This window comes from Plasmodium sp. gorilla clade G2, assembly GCF_900097015.1.
Source record: "Plasmodium sp. gorilla clade G2 genome assembly, chromosome: 12".
NCBI lineage: Eukaryota > Apicomplexa > Aconoidasida > Haemosporida > Plasmodiidae > Plasmodium > Plasmodium adleri (nom. inval.).
The window spans coordinates 1,680,001-1,697,140 of NC_041704.1; the positions used below are offsets into that span (position 1 = coordinate 1,680,001).

The window sequence follows — 17,140 nt, forward strand, 5'->3', positions numbered from 1 at the left end:
TTTTAATAATTCATCCTAAATGAAATATAAAACAATATCTATAAATTTTTTTTTAAAAAAAAATATAAAAAATGTTACATAAATATATATATTAATAATTTATTTATCCCATATATTTGATAAAGTATATATCATCTGAATTTTTTTTTTACAATTGATAGAACCATATGTTGTAGATCAATAAAATTATTATATATCTCATTTTCACATTTTTCTTGCATATTATTATGAATTTAATCTAAACTAATAATTACCATATCAGGATATATTCGCATTAAGAACATCTGTGTTAGTAACATTAAACTTGTCCATATTTATTTCCATAGAAACGTTTGCGTTTGACAACTTGGATTTATTATTAATATTATTGATAATATCATTAGAGGTATTATATATGATATGGTAATTTATATTGTTCTCTTTTTCCCATTCTTTATTCAATTTGTTCAGCATTTCCTCCTTATTACTCCATTTTTCGCACATATATCGATTCCTATCAAGCCATTTATGGAACAAATTTAACTGACTAGATATAGGATCACAATTTGCTTCCATGACACCACTATTTGTTGTTGTATTTTTTGGATGATTTGTTCCATATAATTCATTTTCTTTTCGTTTTAGCAACTCATCATATATATCAATAGGTTTTCCACTTAGCGAATCATTGATTAAATCAATTCCAGAATATTGATCATTTGATGTAACATTTTTGGGTATATCCAAGTTATTAGTTATAATATTTTCCGGAACATTCCAATCAATATTATAACTAAGAACATCGCTATCATCACTATGTAATTTTCGATCTTGGATTTGAGTAATAAAAGGTTTTTCATCCATATTATTTTGTATAATATCAGGTTGGATATCCTTAGGAATATTATCATCAATGATATTCTCATTAGGTAAATCCATATTATCATTTTGTAACATGTTCAAAATAAAATCCTGTTTCAGTTTATTCCATTCTTCCTCCGTCAATTTATAGGTGGGGGTATTATCACTAGGTGCATCACTTGGTATATCGCTATGTTTGTCACCATATTTACCACTTGGTATATAGCTATTATCCACTATATTATCTTTATATGTGTCATCATATGGTGTTTTATTGCTAGGTTTTAGTACTACTTCGATCAAAGTTTTATATTTAGGACTACGCGGTTTATATAAATCTATCTCTTCATACTCGCTTTCTGATGAAGTTATGTCAGAAGATGATATATCACGAATATAACTATAATCGTCCGATTCGTCTCCTTCTACATATATGTAGGTTTTGCCTTTATATCGACCATATGGAATATACCTATTGGTAGATGTTTTATCAGGTATACCATAATCGTTTTTCGGTATATCAATAACACGCAACAAATCCATAGGAGAAGATTTGGGTTTTTTCTACATAAAATAAATAAATATATATATAAATATATAAGTATATATATATATTCCACACATATAAATCCCCACATACATACACATATATATACTCCTTACCTTCAACCATAAATATGCTATCCCAACAAACGCAACACCTATAGCCCAAGGTATAGCAGATAAGGACACGGTTGTTGTGAGGTCGGTTGGTTGGGTTCCACGAGGTGTGGATGAGGGTTTTGGTCCACGTCCTGTTGGTACTCCAGGTGATACTTGTCCCTGTCCACCATGTCCACCTTGTGAATGTTGTCCACCAGTTGTTGATCCAGGCCTCGGCGAACCCGGATTTTGGTGAGTACTACTACCACTAGGACCACTATTTGGACCACTAGGAGGAGGGGGTTGGGGTTGTTGAGGTTGGGTACCACTATTTGTAATTGAACTAATAGCAGTAGTTAATGTAGTCTCTAAAATTGGTCCAACTGTTTCTGCAGTTTTTATTCCAAAGTCTACAAGTTCTATTCCAGCTTTTGCAGCTCCTTTTGCAACATTTGCAACATTATCAACTCCTCCTGCAGCTTTTATTCCTGTCTGTACAGCTTTTTCTGCAACATCTGCAGCTTTTTCTGCAATTCGTGGTCCAACTTTTTTTGCAAGATCAATAGCTGCTTTTGTTCCTGCATAACCTAAACCTCCAGCAGTAAGTACAGGGGCCAAAACATTCTCTTTTATTTTGTTCCAGAGTTCATTAGGATCAAGAGCAGGAATAGAAGGAGCACCAGGTTGTGTTGTTTGTGATGTTGATGTCTGCCCGGTTCCCGCTGTATTACTACCAGGATCTTGACCACTAGTACTACCTTGACCACTTTGGGAATTCGTGTCAACAGTCGTCTGGCTACCAGGTGCGGAACTAGGTGCGGGAGTAACTGTAGACGTGGTAGTACCAAATGTGATGTCAACTTGTGCATTTCCTCCATCTGGGTTCATAGGTTTGGCTCCATGTTGAGTACCCCCATCTTGACCATCAGGTACCAGAATTTTTGTTGCTTGTTGTGATCGTCCCGCTCCACCTCCACCTCCGCCTTGTGGTACCACTTGTGGCGCCGGTTTGACCGGTGCCGGCTTAACAGGACATGGACATTTTCCTTCCACTATATCTGGGGTTTCTTTCAAGGATTTGGGGATATCTTTACCATTTTGATTTGACGTTTCATCCATACATTTATAATCACATTTTTGACTAGTTCCACTGGTTGAACAAAATTTTTCTAGTTTTTTTTTTAAATATTCTTGAGCATTTTTTGAAGATTTTGCATCATCATCAGCACTGTCATATGTACTTTTTTCTCTGTCGAATTTTCCTTTTTGACTAGTATAATGTTTTTTCCATTCTTGAATAAATTTTTTATATGTTTGACATTGTTTTTCACAATTTGTTTTATCTGGTTCATTTGTGCCACAATTATAGTTACTACATGCCTTATCCAAATCCTTATACTCCTTGGTATAACGTCTACAAAAGTGTTCCCCCCATTCGGTGAACCAACGCAAAAACTGCGGCCGAGAGGCGAATGCCGCGAGGCCGTCACTAGTGGTAGTACTAGATTTAGTGGTGTCACCGAACTTGACGTCACTATACTTGTTGTTGTTTTCAATTTTTGTTCGAATACTTTCTTCCACTTTCTTTGTTGTGCTATCATGTGATAGGGCACATAACATTGCATCCCAAACCTCTTTTTCAATTTCTTTCCACCAAGCTTTACGTGTTGCCTCATCATCATTTTGGCCTCCACTTTTGAAAGCAGCAGTTATTTTCTTTTTTATTTCACTGACATCATTACCTATATCTTTTTCTAATATCAAATCTTTAAAATCTCCAAATGTATAGAACATTATTCTTTTAAACTCTTCAGGTATAGTTCCGTTTTGTAATTCATCATCTGGTTTTTTACCAATTTGACCAACACTGTTATCCTTTTTATATTTTCCCCAAGCAAAATATGTTTCTATTGCAGCACATTCAATGAGAGCTTTCCTTAAACCCGTTGTTGTTTGATCCTTTAAGTTTTTTAAATTATATGTGCAGAGTTTTTGTCTCCTTGGGGGCATACATTCACCTTTTTTAGACACTAAACTTGATTTTTCGCAATCCCATTTAGGATATTTGTCTTTTCCCCCTTCATATTTATCTTTACATTGTTGTATTCTTCCATTATTGTCCTTACTGTTAAGTGTTTGTTCCACCTGCTGACATACATCTACTTGTGGTGGTGCCACTGGTTTACTACCACTATTCGAACAATTACACTTTTGGTCATACCCACTAGGTAGTTGATCCAACGAGGCGGGGTCACCACTATTTTGTGACGACGTTTGATTCATACAATTGCAATTACCACTAGTTTGACCACTAGTAGAACCACTGTGTTTACAACTTATTTTTAATTTTTTTTCTAAAAATTCTCTTGCATCTTTTGCCTCTTTTGCTTCTTTATCTTGAGTATATAAATCCTGTCCTTTATCTGTTGTGAATTTATTTTTTTGTTTATCATATTGCTCTTTCCATGGTTTAATAAAATTTTTATATTTATCACATTGTTCTTTACAAGCTTTTTGTTTAGCTTCTTCACTAGCATTATTACATTGTACATTATCGCACTTCTGTTTCAATTTCTCCAATTCCCTCCTGTAGTGACCACAGTAGTCTTCGCCCCATTCGGCAAACCATCTCAAAAACTGGAGGTTGGTACCACTAGGGCGATCGGTACCCACGGGATAAGTGGTGTCATCAGGTATGGTGTTACACGATTGTATGTCTTCACCACGTCCTTTTTTGTACCCACATAACATAGCGTTCCATACACATTGTTGGTTACTTTTCCACCAATTTCGTCGATAAATACTACCGGGTTTTCCAGCGTCTTTATCATCATCCTCATATATTTTTTTAAATGTTGAATTAAGATGACTTTCTGTCCCATTTTTCTCAATTTCTAAATTATCATATCCTAGAATTATATCTCTTAAATCAAGAAAACTATATTTTAAAGCATTACAAGCTTCAACATCATATTTAAATTTTTCATTATTATTATTATTATTATTTTTTTGTTTATAGTATTCTCCTAAATTAAATCCTTCAATAGCAGAAATTTTCATCAAATGTTTGAACAATGTTTCTTCATCTTTAACACCACTATCACCTTGATCGTATTTTCCATCTAGTCCTTTAAAACATATTTTTTGTTTCCTTGGAGGAATATATATATTTTCAGATACATGTTCATTTGTATTTGAATTATTGTTTAAATGTTTAAATCCTCCCTCAGTATTGTCCCATTTAATTTTGTTATCTTCTGCTTCTTTTTTTAGCCCTTCACAATTGGGTTTACCCTTAATTTTAGTATAGTCATTGTCCTCTTCAACATATGTTTTGTACCAATCTTTGCTCTTTAACTCTTCACATGCTTTGTCACATAAAGAAAAAATATCTTCTGGTTTACCGCTACCAGGAATCTTTTTGTTTTTAATATTTTCTACAATATCTTGTGTTAATTTCTCTATACATTTTTTACATTTTACTCTGTATGGTCTATATTTTTCATCTTGTCTCTTAAATAATTTATTAAATTCTTCATTATTGCATCCAGTTGCTTTATTTTTTAAATAATCATGAGGACTATCGTTAGTTCCTGAATATGTATTTTTGTTTTTTGCACCTGGTTTCTTGTATTCCTCTTTATATTTATCTTTTTGTCCTTTCCATTCATTTTTCTTAGTCATTAGCCATTTATTGTATTTTTCACATTGTTTTTGACAAGGTTCACAAGTGGTTCCCCCGCACATACTGTTACATTTCCTCTTTATACATATATTGTCCAACTGCGTCATATAGTGTTGTTTTTGTTCACAGAAATGTTCGCCCCATTCGATAAACCAGCGCAAAAACTGATCGTGGGATTCATAAGTGGTGGGTACGTCACCACTAGTGGGATTACAACCAGTGGTTTTACACTGCATTGCGGTCCACACATCTTTACGTACCGATTCCCACCAACCACGTCTATCCTTCACTATATCGTCCTCACTCGGTGTAGTGGTACTACCACTTTCTTTCATCGCGAAAACCTCGTGGATATTTTTCTCCAGTAGTGGTGAGTACCCCGCGGACCACAGATCGGTGCCTTTGATCATATCACTATAGTCATAGTATGAACGTGTCAGGGCTTTACAGTAATCACTATTTTGACCGGTGGTACCACCTTTGGCGTTATAGTATGTCCATAGGTAGTGTGCTTCCCCCCTGGCTGCGTCGATTAATTTATCTCTCAATTCATTTTTGGCAGCCATTTTACCACGACTTTTATCTAGTGGAGAGAAGAGCCACCCGATGCACATACTGTTCCGTCGTGGCGGGGCAAACACACGACGTCGATCACTTTCGTTTTTGACACTCACTGTACTCCATATATCTTTATACTTTTTTGGAGAACAACCATATTCCGTGAACTTATCACTACACGGATTGGTTTCATCCTCTGTTTGTGACTGTGAATCACACGCGCACAATTTTTGTTTATCCCCATATGGTTTAGTACTCCGTAGTGCTGTTATATATTTATTATCACAACTTTGATAAGTACAAGGGTTTAATAAATAAAAAATTTCAGGACTATACTCTTTAGTATTAACACTAGTGGTTTTTTCTAGTTCTTTTTCTTTATCTTTTAAATATTTTTCAAAATTATCTTTCCATTCTTTCCTTTTTTTTTCAAGAAAACTTTTATATATGTCACATTTAGTTTTACATTGTCCACTAGTAGCAGAATTACTATCCTTACATCCACCCTTATCCTTAGCACATACAGTGTCCATATCCTTCACCAAGTGGTTCCTCTTGTCGTAGTAGTCCTCCGACCACTCTTTTGCCCACCACTCAAATTGGTCATCGTCAGAAATGAAACGGGGGCAATCAGCGCCACTGGTACCACCATTTTGTGGTTTTGCCGCCGCCTCTTTTATGCCACATTTGACTGCTTCCCAAAAATCTTTTTCGTTATCTTTCCACCATTTTTCTCTAGTGGTAATATTAGTACCACCTGGTATAATAGTACCTATTTTCTCCTGCACTTTTTTAATACTATCTGGTCCCCATAACATATCCCCAATCACCATATGTTTGAAATCGTTCAAACTTCTATGTGTTAACCTACAAGCTTTATCAGGATTACTTTTATTTTTGTCCCATAATAATTTTGTTTCAGTTTTTATTGCTTTTTTTAATTCTCTTTTCAAATCACTTTCGTTTCCTTGTAGTTGTACTGCCTTACTACTTGAATTGTACATATTTGCTATACATAAAGGTTGTGTTCTAGGAGGAACGCAAACATTATTTTCCCATGTTTTCTCATCAGTTTGGGTACACTTCCAATTTTTGTCTCGTTCATACGAGTTTTTCGAAGGATCTTTCACTTCGTCATATTTTTTTTCTTTACAATCACTCTCGGGAATTGTCTGAATACTGTTACAATCATCTGTAGGAGTTTTTGATGGTTGATCTTTTTCGCACTCTTCACATAATTTTGTTTTATCTTCACCACTCTTTTTTATTAATGCTTCAGCATAATTGTCGTGGCTACCTTTAAGTTTATCACATTTTCCTTGTACCTTGTCAAAATCATCTTGTACACTATCTGGTTGTTCTGATTTTACTGCTTCATTTATAATACATTGTGCATTCAAATAAGTATGAATATCCCATTTTTTCATCTCCTCATCTTTTCCTTTATCTTTATGATGGTCATAATACTTTTGTTGTTCTTTCCATTGTTTCTCAATATCACCCTTTAATTTCTCATAACACCCACATAACTCCTTACATTCCTTACAATCCTTCTCACCACTAGTATTTGTGGCACCACCACTACTTGGTGTCCCACTACTACTCGTGGTACCACCACGTGTGTTACCACATGTTTTCTCCACTAGTGTTTTACTTGTGCCCAACATCTGTTCCATATCATGCAACCATTCATTAAACAAATTATAAAACATTTCAGTATCATTACCACCGCTAGTGGGAACACTTTTTTGTTTGCCACTAGCACCTGTGTTATCTTCAGGGTCCTCTTTTTTTTCACACATATTCTTGTTACTACCACTAGGTGCGGTACCACTAGGTTCACATTGCCACTCGTTTTTGAACCCTTTTTTTTCACAACCAATTTTTATGGGACATTTCTCTAAACATTGTTTCACTTGTGTATGTTCGTGGTTGAGGATTGTATCTATAGTAACATTGTTGGAATTTCCAGATATTCCACTGGACGCTGTCGTGAGTAGAGCACTTTTTTGACTTCTTACATATTGATCTGCATCATTTCCCTTGTTCTTAAGAGTCAACCATATAGTTGGATTTGTCGAACTAAGGTCATGATAAGCTGATTTAAAATGTCTCCATTCTGTAATTTTACTTTTGACCCATTTTTCATAACAAGGACATTTACCTTTACAACTATGTTGTTCACATTTAGTATCGCAACCGTTTGGAGGACATGAATTTAACTTTGTGCATTCGGTGGATTTATTACTTACTTTTGTTTGTTCTTCAAAAAAAGATGTTAACCATTCATCAAATATTTTATCGAACTTCTTACTATAATCACTTATTGTTTGTGTGCCACCTTTTTTTATACACATATCACTGTATGATGTACAATCCCATTCACTCAAAGTTACACCATTAGGAGCAGCACTATTACTTCCATTAAATGCAGTCTCACATTTTGTTGTTTCATCTGACTTTTTTGTTGTAGGTGTTGGTGCTGCAGGTGCTCCAGGTTTCGTCTTTGTCGTCAGATCTTTGCTTTTACAATCACATGCATCTTTAAAATCTTTAGGTTTTTCCTCAAATACATGATAGTCCTTACCACTTTTTTCCTTCTTATATTCTCTTTGAGGTGTATTTTTACAATATTTATATCCTTGCATTGATTCTACAAAATCGGAAGCATTTTCATAATTGTTGTTCTTTCCATTTTTAATTTTATCAATAAAGTCTTTCTCACTACCATTTCCCTGGGATAATGTTTTGTATTGTGTTTCATGTTTTGTCCATTGTTCTTTCCATTTTTTAACATGTTTACTGTATGCTTCACACATACCTGAACACATATCACATTTCTCATTGTATTTATCACATGGTTCATTATTTTTACACATCGTACATTGTTCCCAAATATCCTTATAGTGACGTTCCAATTGTTTGCAATAGCTCTCGTTCCATTCGGTGAGCCATCTCAACTTCTGTGGTATGTAGTCATCCACAGGTACCTCGGTGTTATATCCACAAAATGCCGAGGATTCACCCCACAAGCCAGTGGTACTACTTTTCGTGTCAGTTGCAGCAAACATATCACGTAAATGACATTTCATTGCTTCCCATACCTGTTCGCGGTTGGCCGACCACCAATGTTCACGCAATGTTTTGTAGGGGGGGGTGGTATTTTCGGTGTCGGTGCTATATTTGCTACCACCTACTTCTGTTTTAATTTTCTCAAATATCTTTGTCAAATGCCCTTGTAATCTCCCCATATCTGTGTTTTTCTCCCATATGTCTTTCCCACGTATGATATCCCCTAAGTCTGCAAAACTGGACCGCACGGCCCGGCACATTCCAGGTTGGTCATCTTTGTCGTTATTTTGTTTATACATTTGAAGTATTCGTTGTGTTTCTTCTTTTGCTGATAATAATACATCTCCAGTGAACGAGTCGTTGACTTTGGCATTCTTTTCACTTAGGAATTTTGGGGATTCACCTTTTCCGGCTAGATTCTCTAAGTTTGAAGTACACATATGTTCTCTTCTAGGGGACATAAGTTCTCCATTTTCCAAATCTATTGTGCTCCCTTCTTTCCATGGAGTACCTATAACAAAACGTTTCCCATCATTATCTTTACCAGTACAGGGGCCTTTATATCTATCATAACCAGTATCTTTTGGACGAACATCATTGGAGTGTTCGATCTTTAATTTACATATATCGCTTTCCAACTCACTTTCCGTACCTCCTTGGGAATATTTACCTTTATGTGGCTCTCCTTTCAACTTACCCTCAGTATCAAGACTTTTCCACTGTGTTTTCGCCCCCTCCATCACTTGTTTGGCTATATCCATCACGGTTTTGGGACTCGCACTGGTGGCAGTCACGACACTTTGGCCAGAAGTACCAGGTTGTTGTGGAGGAACTTGTATTCCACTAACAGCATTTTGTGCCATGTATTTTGAACATTCTGTTTTTGTTTTTCTTTCGCTTGTATATTTTCCTTTTTCGCACATACAATTATAAATCAAATTACTTTTATCTGCGTTAGTATTAAATAATTGTGTGTCACTACAATGACCCATATCTGTACAACATTCAGTCATAGAATCCATAGCAGCTTTAGAAAAACTTTCTTGTAAATCTGTTCTGCTATCATATCCAAATTTCGGATCAGCACATGTATCTTTATAATTTTTATAATACGATTGTGACTCTTCTAGAAAATTTTTATATATATTACATATTTTTTTACATTCTGTAGAATTAGGTTTATCGTCATCCTTACAATTTTTTAACATCATTTCTCCTAGATCTTTTTTTAATTTACAAAATTCTTCTGCCCATTCTTCAAAGAAACGAATACATTGGGATTTCTCCTCAGGAGATATACTACAAGCTTCTTGTGTAGTTGGGTCTTTCAACTGTGATGTTTGTAAATCTCTTACTAGTTCTTTAAAATGAGAACTCCATGCATTTCTAAATTTGCTTGAACCTCCTACCTTTTGTTCAATTTGTTCTATTAAACATTGAATTCCTTTAGTTTCATTTTCATCAACTATATCGTCTTTTAAAAATAATGTGTGATAATCGTCCATAGTGCGTTGCCATTCCTTACAAAATGCTTTATGTTCGGTACCCTTATATTTGTTTTTTATAAGGTTGCTTAATTCAGTACTTAACCCATCAATCATTTGCCTTTTCAGACGACCAGCAACGTCTGCTATATGGCTTTTGGCGTCTCTTTTACCCTCTATAGCTTCCTTTAATGTTGTTGTGCTCGCAATTTCGCTGTTAATGTTATTAAGGTATTCATACATTTTCTCAACAAATAGTGTTCGTCGACGTAGAGGTATATGTAAATTGGGTGCAGTGTTTATACCTTTACAAGTAGTACTTGATGATCCTCCAGATATAGCTGGAAAAACAGGATTCTGCAATTCTTTGATATCATTTTCCTTAATGGTAATTTGCTTACAATCTGGTGTATTTTTTAATTTTTTGCGTGCTATATTTAGTAGTGGTTCTGCATGTTCGTTCCAATTATATTTGTTTTGATGTTGACCCTTTTGTGTTTTAATAAGTTTGTCAAATATTTTTTTTTGTATTTCTTTCCATCCACAAAATGATTCTTCCTCTGTAAGATTACCACTTCCGCCTTTTTTAGTGACATTGTTTTTATATATTTCCCAATTCCATGCTTCATGATCTATTTCATATTTTAAAAAATTCAAATAATCAAAATACATTAATTTATATTGCCTTTGTCTTGTGGCTCCATTTTCTTGAACTATGAAATACTGAAAATTTCTCAGCAAACTACTCTTCTCTTGTGATTTGGTATTCCCCATTTTGTCCAAACGTATAAGTGGAAATACATCTCATATATAGTGGCATACATACATGTAGTGTCAAAACACATACCTATATATATATTTTTTTATCTCCTACATTTGAAATATATACGATATTTGTATTTTTTAAACGGTTTTGCCATTTTGATATATTCATAAATATATATATATTTGTATGTATATTGTTTTTATTATATTAGAATATATATGTTTTTGTATTATCACATATAAGTATATATACTCGTATATTTCTTTATGTTTGTATTATTGTATTTTATATATATATATATTCATTTTTTTGTTTTTTTTTTTTTTCTTGAAAATTCTATTATTTGTTTTAGTTTTTTTTTGTTTTATATATTATATATTTATAAATAAATAAATAAATATATATATATATATATATATATATATATATATATATGTTTCAAAGAATAATTTTCTTATAAAAATACATTTCATATAAAAATATATATGATATAAAAATAAAATTATTAATTATTAAAAAAATATAAATTATATAAAATTAAGTTACATATAAGATTACATTAGTTATTAAAATATGTTTGTTATTAAAATATATTTGTTATTAAAATATTTTTGTTATTAAAATATCTTTGTTATTAATATACTTTTATATTAATATAAATTTCTTATAAGAATACGTTTGTTATTAAGATATTTTCGTTATTAAAATAACTTTCGTATTAAAAGAAAAAAAAAAATACATATACATATATATATATATGTAAAGCATAAACGTATATTTTTGACGTATATATCCAAAAAAAAAAAGCATATATATAGTACATGTTGTAGACAATTTAATAACATAAAATTTTATTAATTTTATTTTTTTTTTTTCATGGAAAAACAATATAAAAAATAACATATATATATATATATATATATATATATATATATATATATATATATATATATATATATATAATCGTAATAAATTTAAATTATGTAATAGTGTACGATTCTATTTTTATAACATACAATATATTAATTATACAACAGTATATGAAATAATATACAAAATAAATATATATATATATATATATATATATATATATATATATGAAGTAAAATACAAAGTAATTTTACGAAATAATATATTAAGAAATATAAAATATATGAAATTTAAATTGACATATATATTAATATATATATAAAATAATATATATATAAAATTATAAGAGTTAACATATATAATATTATACAAAGCAATATATATATAAAACAAACACCAACAAAAGGAAGAAGAGGAATCATTATATTATATTTTTTAAAATCCATGTGTAATTAATTCACTATATTATAAAGACAAAATGAATCATATATTATGTTAAAAAATGATTGAAATAAAGAAATATTACATATAAAATATAAGGATATAAACTATATTGTTAATAAATTATTAAAAAATATATTGTACAAAACAAAAGAAATTATAACTAAATAATATACCTCTTATAAGAAAAAATGTTATTAATATAAAATTTATATACGACTGATAAATATATATATGTCTGATATACTCAATTTGTAATTAGCTATATAAATGTTTCTTAAATTTATTTTTCATGATTTTTTTTTATTATTCTATACAACAATATATATATTAAAATATGAGTGTATCAGTCATTATAATTAAAACCAAAGAGTCAATAGTAGAAAAGATAAAATATATAGAACACATAACTATCTCTTGAATTTGTATTTTTATATGATGTAATAATTACAAAAATAAATATAATGTCTTTACCTTTGAAATTACCCAAAAAAGAAATTTATTCCATAAACGTCGTTCATTAAAGGGGATGAAGAAGATAATAATGATAAGATACATTATGATGATTATTATGATATTCATCAATTAGATTAATAAAATAGTAATGAACGAATTAATATCCTTTATTCAAAATTTAGGACGTGTGACACAAATGTAAATATATTATGGAGGTGTTTTATACTAACCATCACAGAAAGATAGTATGAACAACATTTTGTTATTGTAACTTTAGATGGTTATATTATGAAAATACATTTATTAATTCAAACAAACAAAAAAAAAAATGTAATAAATAAAATAAAATACGACAAAAATCATTGTGTAGAAATTGCAACTTTTATGTTATTATAGATGTCCATAAAAAAAAATATAATATAATTTTATACCTTGATCTCCCTTATATTAGTAAACTTTGTTTTTTCGCACACACAATCACAAAACACAAAAAACAATAACATTTCTACCAAATACCAATCGAAAGTAGCAAATATAAATCATGTTGGCAAAAAAAAAAAGATGATCCGAAAGAATTGAAATAACTGGATATAGTAGCGACAAAGAATTTCACGATTCTATTTGTGTATATTGCAATATTATTTTTTTTTTTTTGTTATTTTAATTTTTTTTCTAAAATATATCTCTTACATATATAACATATATATATAATTATAATATATTCTATAAAAATGTAATGTAATATATATTTATTACATTTCTCATATGAAATATTATATAATGAATTATATGTTAAAGACGAAAAAGTATTATATTATTAATATTATATTGAAACGTAATTGTATATATATATATATACATAATTTGTTGAAAGGATCTCTTAAGAAATACGAAATTAATATATCCAATAGTGATAGAATTATTAATTTATAGAATCCATCGATTTGTTATTTATTGAACATTATGTTACAAAAAGGATATATATTTTTGATATTATGACAATATATTTTATCTCATAATTTATATTATTATAATTATTTTATGTAAAGTCATTCGCATATATTTTCTGTTTCGTTCAAACTTTTAATATCTTTTTTTTTTTTTTTTTATTATTATTATTCATACATAGTTTTATCATTTAAGAAAATAAAATTTTTCATATATTTATATTACTATATATAATATAGTATTGTAGTTTTTTTGCCAATATATATAATAGTAATAATTACTATAAAATAATTATTAAAAGAAGAAACATTTTAATTATACACCTACCACATATAAATATATATTTAATATATAATGGATGGTAAAATAACATATCAATATTTTTAACAAATATATATATATTTAATCCCTTAGGATATATAAAAAATACATTATATTTGAATAGGTTACATCTATATGGAAAATTGTATTTTATAGTATTGTGTTATATATTTATAGTTTCTCATTTTTATATGTATATATTTATTTTTAATAATAAATATTAATATATCTTCTTTTTCTGATTATGTAATATAATTATTTAATAAAAAATTACATTTTTAACAAAATTCCTAATTTTTTAACTAATAAAACGTTTATTCATATTAATAAAGAGGTAGTTATATTAAAGGGAAACATATAAAGCAGAATATAACTTAGAACAGAAAAAAAAAAATTAAATTAATAACATTTATTTTTTTAATTAATTCTTATTAAAAATTATTTACTATTTTAGTTTTATGTTTAATATCATATATTATGTTGTATATTTTTTTTTTTGTTATAATTTTAAAAATACAATGACACAAAGTTATATATATTTTAATATATATTATATATGTACAAGATATATATTGTAATATATATTGATGTAAATCTTGAGAAATTACCATTTTACATATATTTTTTTATTTACTACAGGTATATTGTTTCTTTTTCATATACGAATTTTTTTTAAACATATATTAAATTTTATTGGGGTATACATTAATTATAATTTTGTAATATTCAATTTAATTAAAAATATAGAATATTTAAATATTAAATTATTATTATTATTTTTTTTCTGTTTGTATTAAAAAATAAAAATGATGTTTCCTATAAAAAAGAAATATATTTCTATTTAGTATCAAATATAACATGTATAATATAATAAAAAAAGAATATGAAAAATTCTATTAATTATATATAAAATAAATAAAAATATATATATATATATATATATGTAAATTAATTATATAAAATAATTACTTAATGAAAATTCCATAAATAAAATATTCTTAAATAAATAAATAATATGAATATCTATTACTTTTATATGTTATTAGTTTTTCTCTCTTGGGGTATATTAGTATTAAATTAACATGTATAGAAACTAATATTTATATATTACATTTAGTTTTGTTGTGGGAACATAATATAAAGAATAGTTACAAAACGACTGAAATACAAAACGAATCTAATATAACATCATCCAAAATATTGTGTGAATGCGAATTGTACGCATCGCCTAATTATGATAAGCATCAAAAAATGCAAAAAGTAATGCAACAATTTGTTGATTGTGTCGCACAACGATTTTGTGAATATGAGGAATGATTTCAAGAAAAAAGAAAGAAATGCAAAGATCAATGCGATAAAGAAATCCATTAAAATAGGAAAACAAATGGCAGAATAGTTTTAAGAATCAGAAGAGGATATACAAAGTCATACCATTCCTACATGTACGTATCAAAAATCATTAGCAGATACAATGGAGAAAATGTGTTTAAAATGTGGATAAAATTTAGGAGGAGTTGTTCAAGGGTTTGGAATATTCGTTGAATATGGTGTACATAAAATAGTAAAATCGGATATAACAACTGCTGAGAGAGTGAATATTCAGTTAGGTATTGAATCAGTTAAATCTGAGTGTGTTTCCGAAGCCATTGCAGGAGTAATATAAAAATTGTATCTACGTATTCTAGGTGGTGTTGCATTGCAAAATATTATTAATTTACTAATTTTAAATAAAAAATATTTATTTTTCAAAATAATTTGGAGCATTACAATACAATGTGTGTGTATACTACTACTCTCGAAAGTAGTCTTTTTGCTCTTACCGCTAATTCAGTAAAATTACTAACCCTTCTATGGTTATAGCAACTAATGAAAGTAGTGTTGCACTTAAACCTAGACAAGTTGGTATTTCTAAGACTGCAGTTGTTACTCCTGGATTTATAGCTAAGGAGATTGGAAAGGTAAAAAGAACTGTTGTTATTTTATCTAATCCTATTTTAATTTCGATTATAGTACTAGTGTGTATAGCCCTTATACCTTTAATTATATATTTAATTTTATGTTAACTTAGAAAAAAAAAAAAACAATGAGAAAAAAATTACAAAATATAAAATTATTAAAGGAATAGATATGAGGTATTTGGTATTTTTGATAAGCAGTTTAATGTATGTATTACATTTGGTTGAACATACTACGATTATTATTATTATTATTTATTATAATTTTATGCGTTTTAAGTTTTATATATTTTTTTTATTTTGTTATCAGCCTATTTATTCATTAGTTATTTTTTATTTATTTAAATAATTATTTATAATTTATTTATTATGATTATTATTTTATTTTTTCAAGATCTCCTTTATTTAAAATATTATGTAGTTTTTAATTTATTTGAAATACTTCACGCATATATAATTATATCAATCAATTTAAGGACATAATGTATCATATATTTATTAAAATCTTTAGATTATTTGTTTTAAAAAAGGAATATATAATAGAACAAATATAAAATAAATGATATTATTATTTAATTAGTATTATAAGAAATATATTATTAAAAAATACCAATTATTTTTATATTTATATAATATAAATTAATATAAATGAAAATATTATTTATATTGAGAATAATATTCGACACAAATTTATAATATTATATATATATATATATATATATATATATATTAGTTGCTAAATTATTTCATACATTATTTAATATACTACTTCATATATTATATCACAAATTCTTTCATATATTAATTTATATGTTCATTCATAATTAATATATTCTATGCAATAAATATAGAGTTGTAAAACTTTATTTTAATTTAAAATTATTATATATATATTAGTTTTTGTTTCATAATAGATTTCCTTAAAAAACAAAAATATGAAATATAAAAACATAACATTAAACAAAAAAATTATATTAATATTTTTAATAGTTATTAAATTATCTACAACATGTACTACATATTAAGTTTTATTTATTTATTTTTTTTTTGGATATATACGTGATATATATATATATATATATATATATATATTTATACATTT

At 28.4% G+C, this 17,140-nt stretch overlaps 1 protein-coding gene and 1 pseudogene across 1 annotated transcript, besides 1 other annotated feature; one reads left to right on the forward strand and one right to left on the reverse strand.

The window, feature by feature from the left end:
• Positions 1 to 258: 258 nt before the first annotated feature.
• PADL01_1241000 (erythrocyte membrane protein 1 (PfEMP1)) lies at positions 259 to 11,055 on the reverse strand (the record flags this gene model as incomplete). Its single annotated transcript, XM_028683385.1, has 2 exons — positions 259 to 1,404; positions 1,504 to 11,055. The coding sequence occupies 2 exons, from the start codon at positions 11,053 to 11,055 to the stop codon at positions 259 to 261; spliced, it is 10,698 nt and encodes a 3,565-aa protein (XP_028539568.1).
• A 4,174-nt stretch (positions 11,056 to 15,229) lies between these two features.
• PADL01_1241050 lies at positions 15,230 to 16,146 on the forward strand (annotated as a pseudogene).
• Positions 15,230 to 16,146: a sequence feature (rifin, pseudogene).
• Positions 16,147 to 17,140: the final 994 nt, after the last annotated feature.